Raw genomic sequence first — 24,942 nt, forward strand, 5'->3', positions numbered from 1 at the left:
TTTTCTGAATCGTGATCTATGATCGTGATAGACATTCTGACAGCTAATGAAACAGCTCAATTAAACACTGTTATTGACACATTACTGCTCGTATCATAGGGAAAAAAGTAATAAACTAATTTGAATAAGGGGTTTAGCATAGACAGCAAATTCAATCAGTATTAGGTTTAAAGACAAAACAGAAAATATCAGCGTACTATATAATACGTATTTTTAATAACCGATTAAATGTCAATTGAACTAGGAATAATTCACAACATAGATAATTCATGCATATAGGCTATACAGTTTATAAGCATGTTTTAATATTTATTTTAGCCTAAACTTGACATTTGCCACAAATCACACATCGCAAATACTGAACTATGGGTGGAATTATGCAAAACATAATGTAAGTAACTCTAAAAATCACGCAGTGTTATTTGATAGATGAGTCCCTATTTGCGCCCTCCCTCCTCTCGCATCCGATGGCTGTCTCTAGGTGATTTAGTGCCGCCAGTCTCGAGCAGCTGTCCAACATGGCGATCACGGGAAACGGATCTCTCACTATTTCTCTCTCTGTTTTCGTGATTTCAGCAGCGTTTCTTCTAAAAGGTAGGATTACTTACTCATGATGCATGTGTATCAAAAATGTTTGAGCTCATGGAGTGAAAGAACATACCTAAAACTTGAAATGGTTGGTGCGCGATGCGCGATGAGCTTCTAAATCTCAGCATCTTCACTTAGCTTCTTTTGATCTTACTTCAACTTGCACCGTTTTCTATGTAGTCTCCGCTGTAACCCGTGTCCCTATATACAAAACAACATGGCATTGTTTTGGGGGGACCTTTGGATAGCATGTCAGTCCTTTTTATATTCTGAAAGTAGCCTGTTATGTAGGCTATGTTGCACCTCAAAAGTGGTAAAAATTAGTAAATGAGATTATCAACAAATAGCCTACTATTTTCATTCATAAAAAATAACATAGGCTACAGTGTAACGTCAAGCTACCAATGTAACTTCTATGTTCCACATAATTGCCAGTGGAAGTTTCCTCGGTGTAACATAAACAGAGTGGTCAGGGTAAATTAATTGCAAATGCCCACAGTGGCTAATATTTATGTTCAATAACTCGAATGCCTATTATACTCTAGTACTTTAGTGCGCTGAAAAACACGCAATGCAGCTACATACAGTAAACTGCACTCATGTCACCGCTGCGGTGAATAGGTTTCGGCGCATTGGCTCCTACCCACAACATACCTCTTCACTATTATCCTATTATACAGGTTCACAGTTAGAGCTTGTCTACGTATTACTTCCGGCGAATAGGATACTGATGGACCCAGAAATCTCTTGAGTTGTTGGATTGCAAGGAATGTATGACCTGCCCGACTGTTCCTGTTAGTTGTAGGCTACATAGACTGATATGCTGATACACTAGTCTACAAGGTAAATGACGTCCAGAACCACACCAGTATAATTTCATATAATCAGCCTCAGACACTGTAGCCAAAGATCTTTTCACAATCATTTAATTTACGCTAGTGTTGTAGTGTGGACAGTAGCCTAAAATGTATTTTTTTCGCCTCATGGTTTGTCGCTAATAAGCAGTCAATTTGTAAGATACATTATTTTTTTTATGATGAGCATAACATTCTTTACAGGTCTGTTATGTTGCTCATATGTAGCCTTTAAATCTCGCAATGCAAAATCAACAGGTCTCTCTCTCTCTGTGTGTGTGTGTGTGTGTGGATGGATGGATGGATGTTTGGGGGGTGGGGGGATCTATACAGGATTACACCGTTTGTTGCTCAGAAGCCTATCAAAAATAAAGCGAAATGTCTAAAGAAATACAGTGCCTACAGAAATGATTCATACTTATTCCACATATTGTTGTGGTACAGCCTGTGTTCTCACCCATCTACACACAATACCCCATAATGACAAAGCGAAAACATGTTTTTGACATTTTTGGCAAATGTATTGAAAATGACATACAGAAATATCTAATTTACAGAGGTATTCACACCCCTGAGTCAACACTTTGTGGAAACAGCTTTAGCAGCGATTACAGCTGTGTTTCTGGGTACGTCTCTAAGATCTTTCCACACCAGAATTGTGCAACATTTGCCCACGATTCTTTTCAAAATCCTTCAAGCTCTATCATATTGGTTGTTGATCATTGCCAGAGAACCATTTTCAGGTCAAAACTGTAAATCGGCAACTCAGGAAAATACACTGTCTTCTTGGTAAGCAACTCCAGTGTATATTTGGCTATGTGTTTTAGGTTATTGTTCTGCTGAAAGGTGAATTAATCTCCCAATGTCCAGTGGAAAGCAGACTGAACCAGGTTTTCCTCTGGGATTTTGCCTGTGCTTAGCTCCATTCCATGTATTTTTTATCCTGAAAAACTCCACATTCCTTAACGATTACAAGTATGGATTTGCCCCTAACATAGCACTTTGTATTCAGGACAAAATGTGAATTGCATTGCCACATTTGTTTAACAGTGTTACTTTAATGGTGTGTTGCAAACAGAATGTATGTTTATTTTGTATTTTTATTCTGTACAGGCTTCCTTTTTCACTCTGTCATTTTGATTAGTGTTGTAACTACAATGTTATTGATCCATCCTCAGTTTTCTCCTATCACAGCCATTAAACTCTGTAACTGTTTTAAAGTCATCATTGGCCTCATGGTGAAATCCCTGAGCGGTTTCCTTCCTCTCCGGCAACTAAGTTAGGAAGGACCTTGGGAGTCCATGGAACTTATTATGTGACTTGTTAGGCACATTTTCAATCTGAACTTATTTAGGCTTGCTATAACAAAGGGGTTGAGTACTTATTGACTCAATACTTTTAAGCTTTTCATTTTTAGTGAATTTGTAAAAAAACACACAAAAAAAAAAACACTTTGACATTATAGGGTATTGTGTTTAGGCCAGTGAAAACAGATCTAAATGTAATACATTTTACATTCAGGCTATAACACAACAAAATGTGGAAAAAGTCAAGGAGTGTGAGTATTTTCTGAAGGTACTGTACATGTGTACTGAGGTAACATGGTAAACTACAGGTTTTCAATGGAGGACTGTTGAATGGAGTGTAGTCTGCATTGAGTAGTGGTTGATTACCATTCACCGTATTTAGGAGCTTCACTCTCTTGTCACCATTCATTTAATTAATCTCTCTCTGGGTTGAATGCCAGAATGCATGCAGAATACACAATAGCTTCCAATTTTTATTTTTGTATTTTACCTTTATTTAACTAGGCAAGTCAGTTAAGAAAAAAATCTTATTTTCAATGACGGCCTAGGAACAGTGGGTTAACTGCCTGTTCAGGGGCAGAATGACAGATTTGTACCTTGTCAGCTCGGGGATTTGAACTTGCAACCTTTCGGTTACTACTAGGCTACCCTGCCAATACAATATCCTAAGTGGTGCAAGATTAGAAGATTATTGCATTTTTTGTGGGGAAGAACAATTCCAAGCCAAGAAAGACCTATGGATGCAGATCTTTCATTTATTTGATTTTTGTTGCATAAATAAATGCAGGGAGAGGAGAACAAGAAGTTTGCTGACCTAGAAACACTGTACAGCTGTAACAACTCCCACATATTGTTAGGAACAAAGTTGACCAGGCTTGGTAGGATACCATTTAGATACAGTGCCTTAGGAAAGTGTTCAGACCCCTTGACCACATTTTGTTACCACATTTTGTTACGTTACAGCATTATTCTAAAATTGATAGAAACAAAACTCAGCAATCTACACAACATACCCCATAATGACAAATCAAAAAATTGTTGCTAATTTATAAAAAAAAGTATTCATACCGTTTACTCAGTGCTTTGGTGAAGCACCTTTGGCAGCGACTACAGTATAAAATCTTCTTGGGTATGACGCTACAAGCTTGGCACACCTGTGTTTGGAGAGTTTCTTCTCTGGAGATCATATCAAACTCTGTCAGGTTGGATGGGAGCGTTGCTGCACAGCTATTTTCAGGTCTCTCCAGAGATGTTTGATCGAATTCAAGTCTGGGCTCTGGCTGGGCTACTCAAGGACATTCAGAGACTTGTCCTGAAATCACCCCTGCATTGTTTTGCCTATATGCTTAGGGTCGTTGTCCTGTTGGAAGGTGAACCTTCACCCGAGTCTGAGATCCTGAGCGCTCTGGGGCAGGTTTTCATCAAGGCTCTCTCTGTACTTTGCTCCGCTCATCTTTGCCTCGATTCAGACTAGTCTCCCAGTCCTTGCTTCTGAAAGACATCCCCACAGCATGATGCTGCCACCACCATGCTTCACCGTAGGGATGGTGCCAAGTTTCCTTCAGACGTGATGCTTGGAATTCAGGCCAAAGAGTTCAATCTTGGTTTCATCAGACCAGAGAATCTTGTTTCTCGTGTTCTGATAGTCTTTGTGTGCCTTTGGCAAACTCCAGAGGGCTGTCATATGCCTTTTACTGAGGAGTGGCTTCTGTCTGGACACTCTCCCTGTCCAAGGCCCTTCTCCTCCGATTGGTCAGTTTGGCCGAGGCTGTTGTATTATTGGGGACCTTCAATGCTGCAGAATCTTTTTGGTACCCTTCCTCAGATCTGTGCCTCGACACAATCCTGTCTCGGAGCTCTTTGGACAATTCCTTGGACCTCATGGCTTGGGTTTTGCTCTGACATGCACTGTAAGCTGTGGGACCTTTTATAGACAGGGCCTTTCCAAATCATGTCCAATCAATTGAATAACCACAGGTGGACTCCAATCAAGTTTTAGAAACATCTCAAGGATGATCAAATTTGAGTCTCATAGCAAAGGGTCTGAATACTTACGTAAATAAGGTATTTCTGTTTTTTATTTGTCATACATTTTCAAAAATTGTTAAACCTGTTTTTGCTTTGTCTTTATGGGGCATTGTGTGTAGATTGCTGAGATTTAAAAAAATATTTAATCCACTTTAGAATGAAGCTGTAACATAACAAAATGTGGAAAAAGTCAAGGGGTCTGAATACTTTCTGAAGGAACTGTATGCCTTTATAGTGAGAGTAGAGCACCAAAGAGAAGGGCGAAGTGTAAAGTCGTCTGTGTGTAGCTGGCGAGATGAGTCAGGCGCAGGACAGCAGAAATGAGTAATAGCAACACTTTTACTCAAAAATCAAAGTATATACAGGTAATATACACGGCCACACAATACGGACCACAATACAACAAACAATCACTCACAAAAACCATATGGGGAACAGAGGGTTAAATAATGAACAGGTGTGTGAAACAAAGACAAAACAAATGGAAAATGAAAAGTGGATCGGTGGTAGCAAGACAGCCGGTGACGTCGAACGCCGCCCGAACAAGGAGAGGGACCGACTTCGGCGGAAGTCGTGACACAAAGTCTAACAAGATCTTGCTGGACTAGGCTTGGCAGGCATTTATTTGACATCAAGCCTGGTTGGTTAATATCTGAAAGGAAAGATTTTTAATTAAAAAAATATATACTGTATATATATTTCACCTTTATTTAATTAACCAGGTAGGTCAGTTGAGAACAAGTTCTCATTTACAACTGCGACCTGACCTAGATAAAGCAAAGCAGCGTGACAAACAACAACACAGAGTTACGCATGGGATAAACAAACGTACAGTCAATAACACAATAGAAAAATATATATACAGTGTGTGCAAATGGAGTAAGGAGGTAAGGCAATAAATAGGCCATAGTAGTGAAGTAATTACAATTTAGCAAATTAACACTGGAGTGATAGATGTGCAGATGATGATGTCCAAGTAGAAATACTGGTGTGCAAAAGAGCTACTTCATCCCCAAAAAACAATATGGGGATGAGGTAGGTAGTTGGATGGGCTATTTACAGATGGGCTGTATTCAGCTGCAGCGATTGGTAAGCTGCTCAGATAGCTGATATGGAGCGATACAAAAATAAAGATTTAAAATAATTTTGAAAGCATCTTGTAAATAGTGTATCTCTCCAGGGGGTTCCTTTATCTCTCTCCAGGGAGTTCCTCTGTCTCTCCAGGGGGTTCCTCTGTCTCTCCAGGGTGTCCCTCTATCTCTCCAGGGAGTTCCTCTGTCTCTCCATGGGGTTCCTCTAGCTCTCCAGGGTGTCCCTCTATCTCTCCAGGGAGTTCCTCTATCTCTCCAGGATGTTCCTCTGTCTCTCCAGGATGTTCCTCTGTCTCTCCAGGGGTTCCTCTGTCTCTCAAGGGGTACCTCTATCTCTCCAGGAGTTTCATATTTCTCTCCAGGGGGTTCTTCTGTCTCTCCAGGGGGTTCCTCTATCTCTCCAGGGGATACCTCTATCTCCAGGGGGACCCTCTATCTCCAGGGGGATCCTCTATCTATCCAGGAGGTTCCTCTATTATAATACATATCAGCTGTGATCTGATCATGGTATTTCAGACGGTTGCATAATGCTTCTCTATTGTCAGCTCCACCTCATTCATCAGTGCTGAATGATGGTGAAATGGATCAATAGAAGCGGTCCTGGAGCCTTAAGTAGGCCCGTACTGCTTTTGGTGTGTTTTTCTGATAAACAAAGTAAACGTATGCTTGTTATTGTGCTTATGTTTGCCATACAGTTTTCTATGTGTGAAATGGATGGTGATTGAAGATGCTGTTGAAGGGTTTGGCTTTGAAACAGAGTGATTCAGGGCTGCTGTACTGTATTCTGTCTCTGTACGGAGTCATCACCCTCATCCTTCACAGGCCTTGGTAACTGAACTGGCATCTACTAGAATATCTTGTCCTGTGTTCTTCACGTATACTGTATACAGCGCTTTAACAGTGTTGTTGACTGTAGGGCCAGGATACTGATCCTGTCCACTTCACTTGTTCTGTATGCTCATAGCAGATTTGAATGATAAGTAGTAAATACAGGACCATTGATATCATGTGGGCACTGTGGTTGGAAAATTGCACAGTTCTCACAACCTGCGGTGAAATGCAGTTATCCTGTTTCAAGTTACGTTTGACACCGAAGGTAATGGCCCATTGATATGTGCCAGGTCGTGAAATATTTCATTGCCTGTACATTTGGCTCACTACATCATTTGTAACAATAATATACTCGTCTATTTAAAGAAATTGAATTTATAGCTCATTAAGTTTACATTAGATTCTGCTTAATAAACCTCCCCCTAATTGCTAGATAATGCAGGGCATTACTTTATGTGGTGGCAGCAACCGATGTTACTCTTAGTTAGGGAAGGGAAGGCTGAGACGTTGTAGTTCTTCTCAGTACAACTTTAGAAAGAGAGAAGATCCGGTAGCCACTGTTGACATCCATAAGAAAATCAGCTACTGCAGTTTTGCTAGACACTACTGTCTGATGTAAGACAGTACATTTCAAGCTGTGTGGGTAGCTCTTCAGACAGAGCTACCCAGTGTCCACACACGTTTTTCAGTGAGCTCTTTCTGACTGCTCCTCTGTACATGGCGGCAGGTAGCCTAGTGGTTAAGAGCCCAAAGCTCTTAACCGAAAGGTTGCTGGTTTGATATCCCGGGCCGACTAGGTGAAAAATCTGTTGATGTGCCCTTAAGCAAGGCACTTAACATTAGTTGCTCTGGATAAGCCCGTCTGTTAAAATGTGAAGAGAAGCAGGGAATCTAGCTGCAGTGTAATTAGCAGTCTCATTGAGGTTCCACTGTTGTATTGGTCTTGAAGTCATACTGGGTGAAGGCATGCAGCTATAGAGGGGTGAGAGATCATTTGGTCAGAAGGGATGGCCATTGGCTACGTCTGGTGGTGCCTACAGAATGTCTCTCCATCACTGACCTTGTATAGCCTTTCAAGGCTCCTAGGATGCATCCCAAATGGCACCCTATTCCCTTTATATTGCACTACTTTTCAAAAGTAGTGCGCTGTATAGAGGATAGGGGGCCAAAAGTAGTGCACAATATAGAGAATAGGGTTCCATTTGGGATGCATCCTAGGAGTAATTTCAGACTAATACATAGTCCATCCTTCAAGCCTTCGGCAGGGGAACACAATACAACTATTTTCTGTCTCTGTAAAATAGCTTTTTGCTAAATAAACGTGTAATGCCAAGGTCAAAGGGCAGGGAGAGGGGAATTGTTGACATCCTATTCACTTTAGAGTTATTTTTGGATGGAATACAAATCAGACCTCCCATCTTTTTGTCAATGGAATTTTCACTATAAAGTACAGTGAATTGTCAGTGAATGAAGAATGCTGAAAATAGTATCGAAACAACAACATTGGCTGTTGAACTAAAGTGCAGTAAACAGTCAAATAGCAGTAAAGGACTGGTGGTGGGCCCTTTGATGAGTGAGTGGACAAAGTGCTTCATTTATGCCAGTGCTGTGATAATGAGGAGGAGGAGTGGTTTCTGCTGGTATGAATATGACATTGTTCTCTCTGTGCCCTGGATCTGAGGGTCCTCACTGCATTGTCTACATTGCCTGGCTGTGGCTGTGCGAATCATTTCCGCAATGAGAAAATTAAGAAGCAATGTTGTTGTTTTGGAGGGCATAGAGTGCACATTAGTATGCCTCATGGAGCAGTCACAGCACGCCATTAAGAGAGACTGTGGACCAGTCACTGGCTCACAGCACAGCACCTCGTAAATGGAAACATGGGACAGTTTTACTGCAGAACAGAACATACTCTATCAACAGACATCGCACAGACGTACAGTCCCTAGCATATACAGAACTAGGACCCCAATTATTCGACTAGTCGATTGTTTGGTCGATAGGCTGTTGGCCGACCAAGATTTATTTTGTCAAGCAGTAGCAAAAATATATATAGTACTTGTGAAAAGTTTGGTCACCTACTCATTCCAGGGTTTTCATTTTTTTTGTACTATTTTCTACATTGTAGAATAATAGTGAAGACATCAAAACAATGAAATAACACATATGGAATCATGTAGTAACCAAATAAGTGTTCAACAAATCAAAATATATTTTATATGGGAGATTCTTCAAAGTAGCCACCCTTTGCCTTGTTGACAGCTTTGCACACTCTTGGTATTCTCATAACCAGCTTCATGTGCCTTTTGGCTGGTACTGTACAGTATATATACAGCTGAAGTAAGAAGTGTACATGCACCTCAGCAAAATACATTTAAACTCAGTTTTTCACAATTCCTGACATTTAATCCAAGGAAAAATTCCCTGTCTTAGGACAGTTAGGATCACCACTTAATTTTAAGAATGTGAAATGTCAGAATAATAGTTGAGATAATTATTTATTTCAGCTTTTATTTCTTTCATCACATTCCCAGTGGGTCAGAAGTTTACATACACTCAATTAGTATTTGGTACCATTGCCTTTAAATTGTTTATCTTGGGTCAAACGTTTCGGATAGCCTTCCACAAGCTTCCCACAATAAGTTGGGTAAATTTTGGCCCATTTCTTCTGACAGAGCTGGTGTAACTGAGTCAGGTTTGTAGGCCTCCTTGCTCGCACACTTTCAGTTCTGCCCACAAACTTTGTATTGGATTGAGGTCAGGGCTTTGTGATGGCCACTCCAATACCATGACTTTGTTGTACTTAAGACATTTTGCCACAACTTTGGAAGTATGCTCGGGGTCATTGTCCATTTGGAAGACCCATTTGCGACTAAGCTTTAACTTCCTGACGGATGTCTTGAGATGTTGCTTCAATATATCCACATAATTGTCCTCCCTCATGATGCCATCTATTTTGTGAAGTGCACCAGTCCCACCTGCAGCAAAGCACCCCCACAACATGATGCTGCCAACCCCATGCTTCATGGTTGGGATGGTGTTCTTTGGCTTGCAAGCCTCCCCCTTTTTCCTCCAAACATAACAATGGTCATAATGGCCAAACAGTTCTATTTTTGTTTCATCAGACCAGAGGACATTTCTCCAAAAAGTACAATCTTTGTCCCCATGTGCAGTTGCAAACCATAGTCTGGCTTTTTATGGCGGTTTTGGAGCAGTGGCTTCTTTCTTGCTGAGCAGCCTTTCAGGTTATGTCAATATAGACCTTGTTTAACTGTGGATATAGATACTGTTGTACCTGTTTCCTCCAGCATCTTCACAAGGTCCTTTGCTGTTGTTCTGGGATTGATTTGCACTTTTCACACCAAAGTACGTTCATCTGTGGGAGACAGAACGCGTCTCCTTCCTCAGTGGTATGATGGCTGTGTGGTCCCATGGTGTTAATACTTGCATACTATTGTTTGTACAGATGATCGTGGTACCTTCAGGCATTTGGAAATTGCTCCCAAGGATGAACCAGACTTGTGGAGGTCTACAAATTTTTTTCTGAGGACTTTGCTGATTTATTTTGATTTTCCCATGATGTCAAGCAAAGAGGCACTGAGTTTGAAGGTAGGCCTTGAAATACATCCACAGGACCACCACCAATTGACTCAAATGGTGTCAATTAGCCTATCAGAAGTGTGGTGGTTAATTTCTGTATTACCAAATGAGGAGAGAGACAAACTTCACACACTAGTCAGAGTTATACTTAAACTACATCTTTAATAATAAGAGCTTTGCAATAGCACTGACTTTCAATGATGCGCCATTTCTAATGAACCATTGAAAGTGACAACACAAAAATACAAAGATCTTTTATAGCCAAGATACACCCCTCTCAACCTACATGACGAACAACAGATACATAAAATGGTCACAAGGTTAAGATTTGTATGAAAGGTCTATAATACATAGCAGACAGCAACTGCTGTGTCAACAGTTGTCATTGTAAAGACCAGTGTCTGGTCCTCCTACTCCAAACTGGATCCGTCTCACCCTGGTACGGAGTAGCACAAAAACATTACCTCATGTTATCTGGAATGCTCTTTAGGTTTTATCACCCAAAGACATCGTAAATCTCCTCTGTCAGTGCTATCTCATAGAGGCCTTCCTCAGTAGAACACACAAACAATAGTTAACAGAATATTCTATTCTGTCGAATAAAACAACCATTATAATGCAATACAAGCATTATAACATAATCTTGTCATTTCCACGACAGAAGCTTCTGGAATTTTCCAAGCTGTTTAAAGGCACAGTCAACTTAGTGTATGTAAACTTCTGAGCCACTGGAATTGTGACACAGTGAATTATAAGTGAAATAATCTATCTGTAAACAATTGTTGGAAAAATGACTTGTGTCATGCACAAAGTGGATGTCCTAACCGACTTGCCAAAACTATAGTTTGTTAAAAAGACATTTGTGGAGTGGTTGAAAAACGAGTTTTAATGATTCCAACCTAAGTGTATGTAAACTTCCGACTTCAACTGTATATATTTTTTATGGCACACAAGACACCTGTGTTATTCACGTTCCATCTAAGTGAACTAATCCATTGCGGAGGCCGAGACTAATCCATTGCGGAGGCCACTGGGATGGCACAGTCCAAGCAGAATGGGAGTGTGGCTAGGATGTACAATGCACGTCTCTCTCCAGAATGCGCTCTGTCCCCCTAATTTGTGCACATTCATTGTTTCATAACTTCATTGTGTGAATTGTTTGCATTTGATTGTTAGTCTCTATCAATTCCCCATTACATATATCACCAGTAGTATATTTACTGTTAATTCTTATATTTTAGAATCTATAATGTTTGTTTGGTTACGGTAATGTCTATTAATGCATTCAATATATTATTATTCCAAGTCTTTTACCGTTCTCAATGTTGGAGTGGACACGTTGTTTGGAGAGCGCACAAGCTATGCTACAATTGTAGGAAACAAGTTTGTTTTATTTCATTCCATTTATGAGTTTTGTCAATTTAGTCATTGTATTTTGTTTGGAGCACTCCTGTCAATGTTGAGTAAGGACGCATACCTGATTACGTATGAAAGTAGAACTATATACTACCTGGCCTGCGTGTAAATGTAGCCTTATAAATGTGCCCATTTGAGGATCTGATAATATTTCTGATTGGCTTAATGCACCACCACTAATGAGCTGGAGCTTCTCAAAGTAATGTTTTCTTCACCTCAAACGGCAAACGAACAAAGTCTGTTTTTACGTCCTTTGAGAATGACAATAATTCCTCAATGTATTTGAAAAATCTTTCTAGCTCTCTCCCTTTCGATAACCACTCACCGTGAAAGGAAGAAATGTCATGCTCTGATCCAGTGGAAACAACATAAAATAGGCGTACCTGATTACTTCTTATCCCTTGCTCAAATAGCCTACAGCTGTGTCTGTCCCGAGCTCACTGGCAGGGCCCAAAATATTTTCTACAATGTTGCAAGGAGCTTCAGGCTAGACCCAAGTTAATAGTTGATACAATGTTTCAACTTCATTGTAGACAGGCCATGCGTAGCCAATGTGATTTCTAGGATATTTATTTTTATTAGGATATTTTCTACCTGCAGGCTGAAATGTTTTTATTTGTTGGCTTTATAGGCTATTTTTACATAGTTGGTAATGGCAATAGAAGTTAGGTTTATGTTTGTATAATTTTCATTTAGATTTGGATAGAATTTTGATTAACCACATGATTTTGAGATATGAAGACGTTATTCTAATTTAAATTAAACTGTTCCACGTAAATATGCATATGAAAACCATAACTGGCATGCAGATTGGTAGAAATTGTAAGATAAATTGACATTCCACATGAGAAAGTTTGCCGACTCCTCATGTAGCCTATTACTGGCAACTTCAGGAGAGTAACGGCAGAATCTACGAAAGCCAGTAGGAGTGGGAAGAGGATGGAGAGGACAGGTTAAGGTTTTTTTTGTATGCTACTGTATACAACAGTAATGTTTGGCCTAATAAATATTCTCTGTTTCTACATTGCATTGGTGTTTACAGTGTACTTGTTACCCCTCTCAGCCGATTACTTTCACTGTAGAACATTGTATTGAAATGTAGATATAAGCCTATGAAAGACCAAAGAGCTTTAGATTTAGAACAACAATGTTTACATGGTATATCCAGAAATGTACTATTATGAAAGCCATTTGATGCAAATGCTTCATTCTGACATGTGTTTATGACATTTTGAATGCAGTGTTACATTTTGAAGGAGATGTGAGGCATTTTGCATTTTGTGTGTGTAGTTTTGGGAATTGTGTGTAGAGTTTTGAAAAAAAAGGAGACAGTTTTGAAAACTTGTGTAAGCAGTTGGAAAAAACTGTAAAGAACACAATTGTGTGTGTGGCGTCCCAAGGGGGCAGTACAGGAATTGGTAGGGGGGGGGGGGAAGTCACCAGTGCTAAGCTACACTTCATCTCTTCTCCGGCCTGAGTCTGGCCACGATACTTCGTCCACATCACAAGATAGGTTTTCTCTTGCCAAACATCGAGGGAAGAATCTCCTAGCATGGCGTATCCAACCTTGGACAGAGGCAACCTCTATGTCCCCACATAGACCATATTTATAATTGCAGTCTCTTGTACATCTGTAAACAAGCGTCCTCGTCCTCCATGATGTCTTTGCCTTTCCACTCTGTACAGAATTCAAACACAGTATGTGTTCAGCATAGGAACTGTAAACAATGTACAATAAAATGTAGTACAGCATGATAACCAACCTCATTCATTCAATGCAGTGCAGTAAATGGATGGCTTAGAGTTACAAATGTTTATGCAATACTATGAAGTCATACGTATTTTACAGTACATTACTGTAATGCTAAAATAGTCATTAGATAGTTGCATACCTTTTCTCATTTCTGAAGGTTCGAAATTATGGACGCCACTGTAAATCGACTCAAATTGGGCTGGACTCTCAGTCCAGCCTCTCTCATGGTCAAACCGTGGTTGATCACACGATCAACAAATTTTGCCCTAATCTCATTAGAGATGCCTCTCCTTCCTTCTCTTCTTTGCCCCCGTCCTCTTCCTCTCCCTCCTACTCCTCTTGCTCTCTGTCCATTGTTGGCATCCATTGTTCAAAACAGGTAATCTGACCTTTGACCTATTTATAGGCCTATACTACAGTAAATCAGTGATTGGTTAGTGATCAGTTAAGCTATTAGTGTTTGCACATGTGAGGATTGTGTGTGTGACCTGGTGAATAAGTGTAGCATTTTGATTGGTTGTGTTTGGAAAAGGAAAGCAAGTCACTTCCTGTTAGATTTTTGTGTTTTAGGTAGAGAATTGTGTGTAGTATTTTGAAAAAAGTTTTTTATGCAATTGACAACTGAGTCAAAGGCTGAGAAATAGCTTATGGTTTTTCACATTTGGTGTGTAGTTTTGCACTTTGAGTGAGAGGTTTCAAAAATCGTGTGACATGAAAAGATTTTGTGTGTAAGCAGTTGGAAAAAACTGTAAAACACATAGGGAGGGTTTTCAGACCCCTTGACTTTTTCCACATTTTGCTACGTTACAACCTTATTTCAGTCGACCAAGATTTTTTTGGGTCGGGGACAGCCCTATATAGAACAGAGCTTATCAAGAGACATGTATCTGCCCACTGTCCATGTATCACCAGTGTCCTTTGGATTTTTCTGTCTTAGAGGGATGTAGTCATTCAGAAGTTAAACTTACAGAGTCATGTCCAGAGTTTCCGAAAAGGTAAATAGTAGCTAGTTGCAGGCGTAAATGTTTATATTTTAACAAGAACAAATGTTCTTGGAAACTTCACAGCTTGCATGCAGTTTATTTAACTAGCCTCACAGAGAGGAGGTGGAACTATTCAGAAACCATGACAACAGCTGAGAAGCATCCTCAGCTCTAAGACTAGATAACTGTTGATCAATGTGGAGGACAGAAGGCCCTCAGCTTTCTGTGAGGGAGAGAATTACTAATCGATAATCTGTACAGATCCAGCTTTCTGAACGAGAGACTCAGCCGATCAATAGATGTACAGATGCTGCCAGAGGAGAGGAGAGTAGGGCTGGCTGGGTAAGTGGGAATACTGTATTCAACTGATCTGATAAATACTCAAGAATGCCAGGTCATCAGATTGTCTCATAACTTATCTCATTGGAGCAAGTAAATGGGTGAGACTCATCAACATCTGTTTGCTCTGCCCTCCATGCATCAACAGTCATGCTGCAGTCACTCCCCATCAGCCATGGTTAAGTGATGTGGTTCCATGGTTAAGTGATGTGGTTCCATGGTTAAGTGATGTGGTTCCATGGTTAAGTGATGTGGTCCATGGTTAAGTGATGTGGTTCCATGGTTAAGTGATGTGGTTCCATGGTTAAGTGATGTGGGTCCATGGTTAGGTGATGTGGTTCCATGGTTAAGTGATGTGGTTCCATGGTTAAGTGATGTGGTTCCATGGTTAAGTGATGTGGTTCTATGGTTAAGTGATGTGGTTCCATGGTTAAGTGATGTGGTTTGCTTTGCAGATACTTTCATCCAGATTGAGTCAAATGGCAGCCACTTTATCCACTTTCACAGCTGGATGTGACTGGACTTTTTGGAGGGCAACGGTGGGATGTCCCACCTGCCATCAGAATCAGTTGTCCTCTGGAACCCTGCCCAGTTCACTAAACTAGTCTACTGGAGGAGTCAGTGAGACAAAGGGGTTTAGTAATGACTGCTTGTTGCCTACTGACTTCATCATCCAACATCTGCATGTTGTAATGGTGTTACTTCACCTTATAGACAGTCATTTAGCAACTGTCTGTTAGCAACTTAGTCAGTCAAACACCCGATTCTCTGGTCCATGACCTACTACTCACCGTTTTACTCAGACATTTATAACATCCTTTATGTTCTAGCATGATCAGTGAGCAATGAATTGGTCAATGAAAATGGAAAAAAATGAAGTTATGTCGAAGAATGTAAAAAGCCTCTTCACGAAAGCCTTTTCAGGTAAATGGTATCTGAAGTAGCATTGCCACTGGTCTAAAGCATACTTTGAAGAATGTTGTCAATAAAATGTCACAAGCAGTTATTGTCCCTCTTGTTATTAGAATATATTATATAAAGTATTTGAACACATTATGTGCTGTCAATAGTAAACGTTTACTTGCTGTAGGCCTATGCCACAACCCTCTTCCTTTTAATTGTTTTCCAGTGGTAAAGAGCTTAAACACTTAGCAATAGCTAGTCCAAGAAAAAACATTTATTTGGAATATTATGTATTTCAAATGCATTTCGTAGAATTGCCCTCAAGAGTTGTCACTCACAACAGCATGGGGCCTTGTATGACGTCAATGCAGCAATCATGATGTGCCTGTATGAAATCTTATTAAGATAGGGTCATATAGGACCACGTCAACAGTGTACGCAACTAGAAGTTATCATTTCTCAAGGTCGTTTACTGTGTGGTATAAGATCATATTTCTGATGTTTACATGAGAGAGGGTTTGCAGTCTGACAGTAGTGTGCTGCAAGCCTGAGGCGTCAGCCTCTTTGAGTTATCAGCCTGACTTAAGAACCATCTTAATTACTCTCCCTCACACACCTCTAATCCGTCATTGTCAGTTGAATCAGGACTGTGCAACCCAAGCAATAATATTAATTCACCCAAACCAGCAGCCCATTGATTACTTCTCATTCTTGGTCCAGTGCTCTGTCTGTCGAGGGACGGCGAGACAGGAAGGCAATATAGTTAATGGAAGGCGAAAACTCAAAGTCACATTGCTACCCTTTAAGATGACAGGTATTAGAGAGGAAATATGGGCTTCATCCATGGGCTGCCAAATGGCAGACTGTTTGTACTTAACATGGAAAGCGAGCCCACTGCAAACTATCTAGTCTGTTCAGTGGTACAGGTGTCATATTCCTACCACTTTATGGACACTCCATACCACAACCTTACTAGTCCTCTTGTAATTCATTATTCTCCCATCCTCCTTGGTGGTTTTCCTACTGCAGCTCAGTCTACCACCTTATTGTCACTCATTGCAATTTTCAATTGGCTAACAAACTCATTTGGCCACAGTATAGGCTATCTAAAAGACATGGTTAGTCTTTATTTGAAGGTTGCATCATGATGAGTGTTTATAGCAACTTAGCAACTTATAACATAGACCCGCCACTTGCACTGTCAGTAAATAAAATTGTTTCTGTACATTTTATTCTGTCACATTGAACCACATTTGAATGTAATTAAAATGTATTGATACATTTCTTTTAAAATTACAATTTAATCACAGGATAGATTCTTGCTGTACAGGAGCAATTAGCTTTGTCTGCAGTGGGGGTTTAATTGTCTACATCAAAACAATTTACTGTAGTTGCTGCAAACAGTCCCTGCTCATATCACCATTCCTCTTGATGTTTGTCCCTCTGTAACTATTGTCCCAGGTAATAAGCACTCTCCATCCTCCTTTCCTCCTCCTCTCCTCCATCTTCCTCTCCTCCATCCTCCTCTTCTCCAGACTTGACTTGTCCTTTATTCATCCTGAACACTGAGGCCTCTCCACAATGTTAATTTAATTTCACCAAGTCGTGCCCATTGATTTCTCTTCACATAGGCCTAAAACAGAATGAATGGGAAATAGTTTTCACCAACAGGGCTATTTGGACTCATTTGTTGTCTCATTGATGACAATGACTGTCATTTGACATTTTGGAATGGTAGGCAGTCCAAGGCCAGTGTGGGACATCTCTGGGATCTGAAAACACACGTTACATACTATGTGTTAACTTAAAACACCTTACAAAAAGTCGCAAGTGATGTACAGTAAGGTCAGAGAGTTTGTGTTTGTGTAATATTTACATGATGCATTATGTTTGTATACGCTCAGTGGTCCGACAAGGACCCATCCCAACGCGTCTATGTCTGCTCCTTGTGCAGTCAGTCTACACTTCAAATGAGAATTTACTCTCCTTCACCTCAAAAGCCTGATCCTCTGATTCATGTGTATACAGCATGCCTCCGAGGAAGGCTAACTCTGCTGGTGTTTAAATAGATATCAATAAAGGAAAATAGGACAGGCTTAGGGATGGTGTTGAAAAGAATAGCATGTCTAGACCTAATAACATCACAACACAGTTTTATTAGAAAGCAGCATGAGTTATGACCTGTGAGCACTAAAATGACAACCATCAATTTAGAAGTTTTATTGGAAAATGTAGATAAGCTGTGCTGCTGCAGTGGGAGATGTAAATGGTTTGTTTAGCATAAAGTAGTTGAGCAGGCAGGAGAGGGGAGGAGGATAGTTGAGTTAGGAAGGGAAAGGATGAGCCTGTTTGAAAAAGCCTCTGTTGAAGGAGCTTTGGCTAATTTCCCCAGTTTGAGAGCAGGCCTGTCTTAACTCTGGTAATTGGGTTGGTTTTGGGAAAGTTGGATTATCTTGTTCACATCTTATTAGTTCTCAGGTGGACAAGCAGACAGTCACATGTTATGTTACAAGAGTTCAGTTGAAAGAGGACGGAGTCTATTGAGTTGGGAGAGGAATGTTTTTTCCTGTGGACTTGTTTGGTCATATTGTTGAAGTTTGATGTGAATTGTTATTACTTTGAAACTGTGAGTGATTTGTGTTGCCTTGTGGTCATGAATCGATTAGCTTGACTAAACTTTTTAAGTAGCATTTAAATTCAAGGGGGGTATTTCAAAAAATATTTTATTTTTCTAGATGTTTTAATTGGCTGCCCTCTAGGCCAAATAATTTGAATCACTTCACATTTAGGCTTCTATTTTTTGTTCTGAGTTTTCTTCTCCAATAAATGTTTGGTGATATGGTGACAAACAAACATGATTGTACATCTTATCTGTCACGAACCTCGCCGAGGATGGTGCCTCTTCCTGTTCGGGCGGTGCTCGGCGGTCGTCGTCGCCGGCCTATTAGCTGCCATCGATTCCCTTTCCGTTTGTTTTGGGTTATTGGTTAATTGGGTACACCTGTTTTGTATTAGGATTTGTTTGTAGGGTATTTAGGGGCACTAGGCCCGCTGGGTATTTGTGCGGGCTTGTTTTTGTTACTCTGTGTTTTGATGGTGTGATTTTTTCCTGTATTTATTCTCCGGACTGTTTAGTCCTGTTGTTTTTGACTGGCAACTTATTTTACGCCCTGTGTGTTGGCGTGACTGTTTTTGTTGCGCTGGGGAATAAATGTGAAGATACGACTGAACCCTGCTCTCTGCGCCTGATTCCAACCACCACACCTAGTAGATCGTAACAGAAGCCCGCACCTTCGAAATGGAGTCAGCAGGAGCAGCGACCACTCCTCTCCCCACTATGGAGGAGCGCGTTCATCACCACACAGCTGTCCTCCATCGGATTGGTACCGCGATGGACCAGATGATGGAGAGGATGGAACGGTGGGAGAGGAGTGGTCTCCCGACGTCTACCCCAGCTCCCCCACTGCCGACACCACCTACTCCACCTACGTCGTCCTCTGGGTCCGGCGCACTACGTCTCTCCCCCCCGAGGGAGTACGATGGAGCGGCTGCTGGGTGCCGGGGATTTTTGCTCCAGCTGGAGCTCTACCTGGCTACTGTGCGTCCGGCTCCCTCGGGTGAGGAGAGTGTGAGCCTCCTCGTCTCCTGTTTAACGGGCAGGGCCCTGGATTGGGCTAACGCAGTCTGGAACAGTCCAGACTCGGCTCGGGACAACTACCTGGAGTTCACCCGCCGTTTCCGAGCAGTGTTCGATCATCCACCAGAGGGTAAAGCGGCGGGTGAGCGACTGTTCCACCTCAGACAGGAGACGAGGAGCGCACAGGACTTCGCGTTGGAGTTTAGGACCCTAGCTGCTGGTGCTGGGTGGAATGACAGGGCCCTGATGGACCATTACCGGTGTAGTCTCCGGGAGGACGTCCGCCGGGAGCTGGCTTGCAGGGACACAACTCTCTCCCTGGATGAACTAATAGACATGTCTATTCGATTGGACAACCTGCTAGCTGCCCGCGGGCGTTCAGAAGGGGTCCTGTTAATTCCACCTTCCAGCTCTCCCACTCCCACTCCGATGGAGTTGGGAGGAGCTGCATCTAGGGGGATCAGAGGGGGCTCCTCCTGCTCCTATTGTGGACGGAGAGGACACACTTCGGACCGGTGTTGGAGGAGTCCTTCTGGGAGTCGAGATGGTCGGCAGAACGCTCCTCGGCCACCCCAGGTGAGTAAGCACCAAACTCACCCAGAGCTCCCTGTTGGTCACATGTTTTTGTTAATTTTTTTCCCTGCATTTTTCCCCTCTCTTCAGCATAAGGCGCTAGTCGATTCAGGCGCAGCTGTGAGTTTTATGGATCGTGGACTCGCCCGTAAATTGGGTATTCCGTTAGTGCAGATAGACCCACCTGTCCCCGTGCACTCCTTAGATAGCCGACCGCTAGGGTCAGGGCTGGTCAGGGAGGCCACGATTCCGCTGGACATGGTAACGCAGGGGAATCATAGGGAGAGGATCAGTTTCTACCTTATTGATTCACCTGGGTTTCCGGTGGTGTTGGGGGTTCCCTGGCTGGCTATTCACAATCCCCTTATTTCCTGGAAACAGGGGGCTCTTAAGGGGTGGTCAGACGAGTGTTCAGAGAGGTGTATAGGAGTTTCCATCGGTGCCACGACGGTGGAGAGTCCAGACCAGGTTTCCACCGTGCGCATTCCCCCAGAATATGCCGATTTGGCTATCGCTTTTAGTAAGAAGAAGGCGACCAAATTACCACCCCATCGACGGTGGGATTGCGTGATAAACCTCCTGGAGAACGCTGCACTTCCCCGGAGTCATGTGTACCCACTGTCACAGGAGGAGACGCTGGCTATGGAAACATATGTCACGGAAGCTCTGAGACAGGGGTACATTCGGCCCTCCATGTCACCCGTCTCCTCGAGTTTTTTTTTTGTGAGGAAAAAGGAGGGAGGTCTGCGTCCGTGCATTGATTATCGAGGTCTCAATTCGATCACAGTGGGTTTTAGTTATCCGCTACCTCTCATCGCTACGGCGGTGGAATCATTCCACGGAGCGCGTTTCTTCACAAAACTGGACCTCAGGAGCGCGTATAATCTGGTGCGTATTCGGGGAGGAGACGAGTGGAAAACAGCGTTTAGTACCACATCAGGCCACTATGAGTACCTCGTCATGCCGTATGGGTTGAAAAATGCTCCAGCCGTCTTTCAATCCTTTGTAGATGAGATTCTCAGGGACTTGCACGGGCAGGGTGTGGTAGTCTATATTGATGACATCTTGATTTATTCTGCCACACGCGCCGCGCATGTTTCCCTGGTGCGCAAGGTTCTTGGGCGACTGCTGGAGCATGACCTATACGTCAAGGCTGAGAAATGTGTGTTCTCCAAACCAGCCGTTTCCTTCTTGGGTTATCGCATTTCCAGCTCGGGGATGATGATGGAGTGTGACCGCGTTAACGCCGTGCGTAATTGGCCGACTCCGACCACGGTAAAGGAGGTGCAGCGGTTTTTAGGGTTTGCCAATTACTACCGGAGGTTTATCCGGGGTTTTGGCCAAGTAGCGGCGCCCATTACCTCACTGCTGAAGGGGGGGCCGGTGCGTTTGCGGTGGTCAGCAGAGGCTGATGGAGCCTTCAACCAGTTGAAGGCACTGTTCACTGGGGCTCCCGTGTTGGCGCATCCGGACCCTTCGTTAGCATTCATAGTGGCGGTGGATGCGTCCGAGGCTGGGGTTGGAGCCGTGCTGTCTCAGCGCTCGGGCACGCCACCGAAGCTCCGTCCCTGCGCTTTCTTTTCGAAGAAGCTGGGTCCGGCAGAGCGGAACTATGATGTGGGGGACCGGGAGTTACTAGCTATGGTAAAGGCCCTGAAGGTGTGGAGACACTGGCTAGAGGGGGCTAAACACCCTTTTCTCATCTGGACTGATCACCGTAATCTGGAGTATATTCGAGCAGCGAGGAGACTGAATCCGCGTCAGGCTAGGTGGGCCATGTTCTTTACACGTTTTAGATTTACGATCTCTTACAGACCAGGTTCCCTCAACACTAAGGCCGACGCGCTGTCCCGTCTCTATGACACCGAGGACCGGTCTATCGAACCCACTCCCATCCTCCCAGCTTCTCGGCTGGTGGCCCCAGTGGTATGGGAGGTGGACGCGGACATCGAGCGGGCGTTGAGGGTTGAACCTGCGCCTGCACAGTGTCCGACTGGTAGAAGTTACGTACCGCTTGGTGTCCGTGATAAGTTGATTCGGTGGGCTCACACACTACCGTCTGCGGGTCATCCGGGGATCGATAGGACAGTGCGGGGTCTTAGAGGGAAATACTGGTGGCCCACCTTAGCTAGGGATGTGAGGCTCTATGTATCTTCCTGTTCGGTATGCGCCCAGAGTAAGGCTCCTAGGCACCTTCCTAGAGGGAAGTTACAGCCCCTCCCGGTTCCACAACGGCCATGGTCCCATCTCTCGGTAGATTTCCTTACTGATCTTCCCCCATCTCAGGGGAACACTACCGTTTTGGTCGTTGTGGATCGGTTCTCTAAGTCCTGCCGTCTCCTCCCATTGCCTGGTCTCCCTACGGCCCTACAGACTGCAGAGGCTCTTTTTACCCACGTCTTCCGGCACTATGGGGTCCCAGAGGATATCGTCTCCGATCGGGGTCCCCAGTTCACATCTCGGGTTTGGAAGGCGTTTATGGAGCGTCTGGGGATCTCGGTCAGCCTTACCTCTGGTTATCACCCCGAAAGTAATGGGCAGGTGGAGAGAGTAAACCAGGAAGTGGGCAGGTTTCTGAGGTCGTATTGCCAGGACCGGCCAGGAGAATGGGCGAGGTACGTCCCGTGGGCAGAGTTAGCCCAGAATTCTCTTCGGCATTCGTCCACGAAGATGTCACCATTCGAATGTGTACTGGGCTACCAGCCGGTCCTGGCTCCATGGCATCAGAGTCAGACCGAGGCTCCTGCGGTGGAGGAGTGGGTACAGCGCTCTAGAGAGACCTGGCGGGCAGTCCAGGATTCTCTCAGGCAGGCCAGTGAACGGCAGAAGAGAGACGCTGACCGCCACCGCAGTGAGGCCCCGGTGTTCGCACCAGGGGACAGGGTCTGGCTCTCGACCCGAAACCTGCCCCTCCGCCTGCCCTGCCGGAAGCTGGGGCCGCAGTGTGTGGGGCCATTTAAAGTCCTGAGGAGGATAAACGAGGTGTGTTATAGATTGCAACTTCCCTCTTATTATCGTATTAACCCCTCGTTTCATGTGTCTCTCCTCAGGCCGGTGGTAGCTGGTCCCCTACAAGACGGTGAGGTACCGGAGGTCCCTCCACCCCCTCTGGACATCGAGGGGTCCCCGGCGTACACAGTACGAGCTATTCTGGACTCGAGACGCCGGGTGAGGGGCCTGCAGTACCTCGTGGACTGGGAGGGGTACGGTCCGGAGGAGAGGTGCTGGGTACCGGGGAGGGACATTTTAGATCCTTCCCTCTTGAGGGATTTCCATCGCCTCCACCCGGATCGCCCTGCGCCTCGTCCTCCGGGTCGTCCTCGAGGCCGGGGTCGGCGCGCTGCAGGGGCCGCGCGTCAGGGGGGGGGTACTGTCACGAACCTCGCCGAGGATGGTGCCTCTTCCTGTTCGGGCGGTGCTCGGCGGTCGTCGTCGCCGGCCTATTAGCTGCCATCGATTCCCTTTCCGTTTGTTTTGGGTTATTGGTTAATTGGGTACACCTGTTTTGTATTAGGATTTGTTTGTAGGGTATTTAGGGGCACTAGGCCCGCTGGGTATTTGTGCGGGCTTGTTTTTGTTACTCTGTGTTTTGATGGTGTGATTTTTTCCTGTATTTATTCTCCGGACTGTTTAGTCCTGTTGTTTTTGACTGGCAACTTATTTTACGCCCTGTGTGTTGGCGTGACTGTTTTTGTTGCGCTGGGGAATAAATGTGAAGATACGACTGAACCCTGCTCTCTGCGCCTGATTCCAACCACCACACCTAGTAGATCGTAACATTATCACAGTGTCACATATTCCCTTAAAAACAACAACAGGATCTGAACATTCCCATTAGTATTTAAGTAGATGGTTTCATATTTTTCCACATATGCTATAACTTCCTAATTTGAGTGATTTTCAACAAACTTTTGAAAGCTTTGCATAATCTAAATAGGCTCAAGTAGTGTGGAAGCAATGGTTCAGAAACCATATCATGGATCCAAGAGCACAAGCAAATCACTCTGTTCCTTCAAGCCTGACTTTTAAATGGTAAAAGATATGGTAGTCCCTAATACATTTCACATGAAACAATATAAAAGCGACAAAACACCTGGAAAACTTTTGAAATGCATTTGAAGCAGATCAGTTTCTGAAGTTTCACCAAGCCACTATTTGTTTTACTCCAAAGTTGAGAAATACTGATCATTTGAATGTAGTTGTGAATCACTTTGGCAGACACATTGGTGTCATCTTAAATCCCAAATCTGCATTTATTTAAATGTATTCAGTGCTGTGAGGGTTGTCACTGTATAATACATCAGGATGTGCAGGTTTCATGTATTAGACTACTCTTACTGTCTGCTGCCTCCCTCCCTCTCTGTTTGCAAAAAGGCTCTTCCAGTTTTTAGCGGGTGCAGCCAAAATGCCTGGCAAACTTCCCAATCTGGCCTCATCAAATATATAGTATCTAGGCCACCTTATCACCCAGCAGTTAACTCAACTCAGAAAATTCTTTGTTCCAAATTGACCTTCGTTCTCTTTCTTTCCCACGCTATCTCAGCACAGCAGAAAGGAAACCAAGATTTTAACAGTTGATTTTATTCATGAAGTTTAAAAAAGATGCTCCAACACAAAGGATCTTTGAAAGGACAAAGTTGCTTTGGTTGTAAAACGAATAATCTTTTTTATTTCATTTCATGTCTGCCGTCTGGTTGATAAAAATGATAATTTAAAAATTATCTGTAATGCCATTTTGTTTGATATTTTTTGTTGAGAGACCTGAGAGACCGTCATTTAGCCTTTTAATGTGCTACATATGTGCCACGTTCCAGCTCCCTACCAATGTGCATTGTCTGATAATGAGGGCTTAAGACACAGAGTCATCCGACTTGTAATTAAATAATTTCATTACACATAACAGGCTGTGGGCTGGAATGGCTGGCTCGCCATACAGAGGTGATGACTTGTGAGAGAGGACAAGGCTATAGTGTTGTAGGTTCTGGTGTCAGATAATGTCCTTGACTCTGACACGTAACAGAGAGACAGGCTCCATTTAT

The 24,942-nt window shown here is 43.2% G+C and overlaps 1 protein-coding gene across 2 annotated transcripts in view; it reads left to right on the top strand.

Annotated features, from left to right (window-relative positions):
- Positions 1–457: 457 nt before the first annotated feature.
- Positions 458–24,942, top strand: part of cadm1b (cell adhesion molecule 1b) — a 178,117-nt gene continuing 153,632 nt past the window's right edge. Inside the window, exon 1 of one of the 2 annotated variants that reach the window (XM_021588090.3) lies at positions 458–594. In XM_021588090.3, coding sequence (XP_021443765.1) covers positions 519–594 — 76 coding nt within the window. In that variant the 5' untranslated portion in view covers positions 458–518. The remainder of the gene's footprint in view (positions 595–24,942) is intronic. The other variant, XM_021588089.3, reaches the window with a different exon arrangement.

The sequence above is a fragment of the Oncorhynchus mykiss genome, chromosome 27 (assembly GCF_057628025.1).
Source record: "Oncorhynchus mykiss isolate SJ-2025 chromosome 27, ASM5762802v1, whole genome shotgun sequence".
Taxonomy (NCBI): Eukaryota; Metazoa; Chordata; class Actinopteri; order Salmoniformes; family Salmonidae; genus Oncorhynchus; species Oncorhynchus mykiss.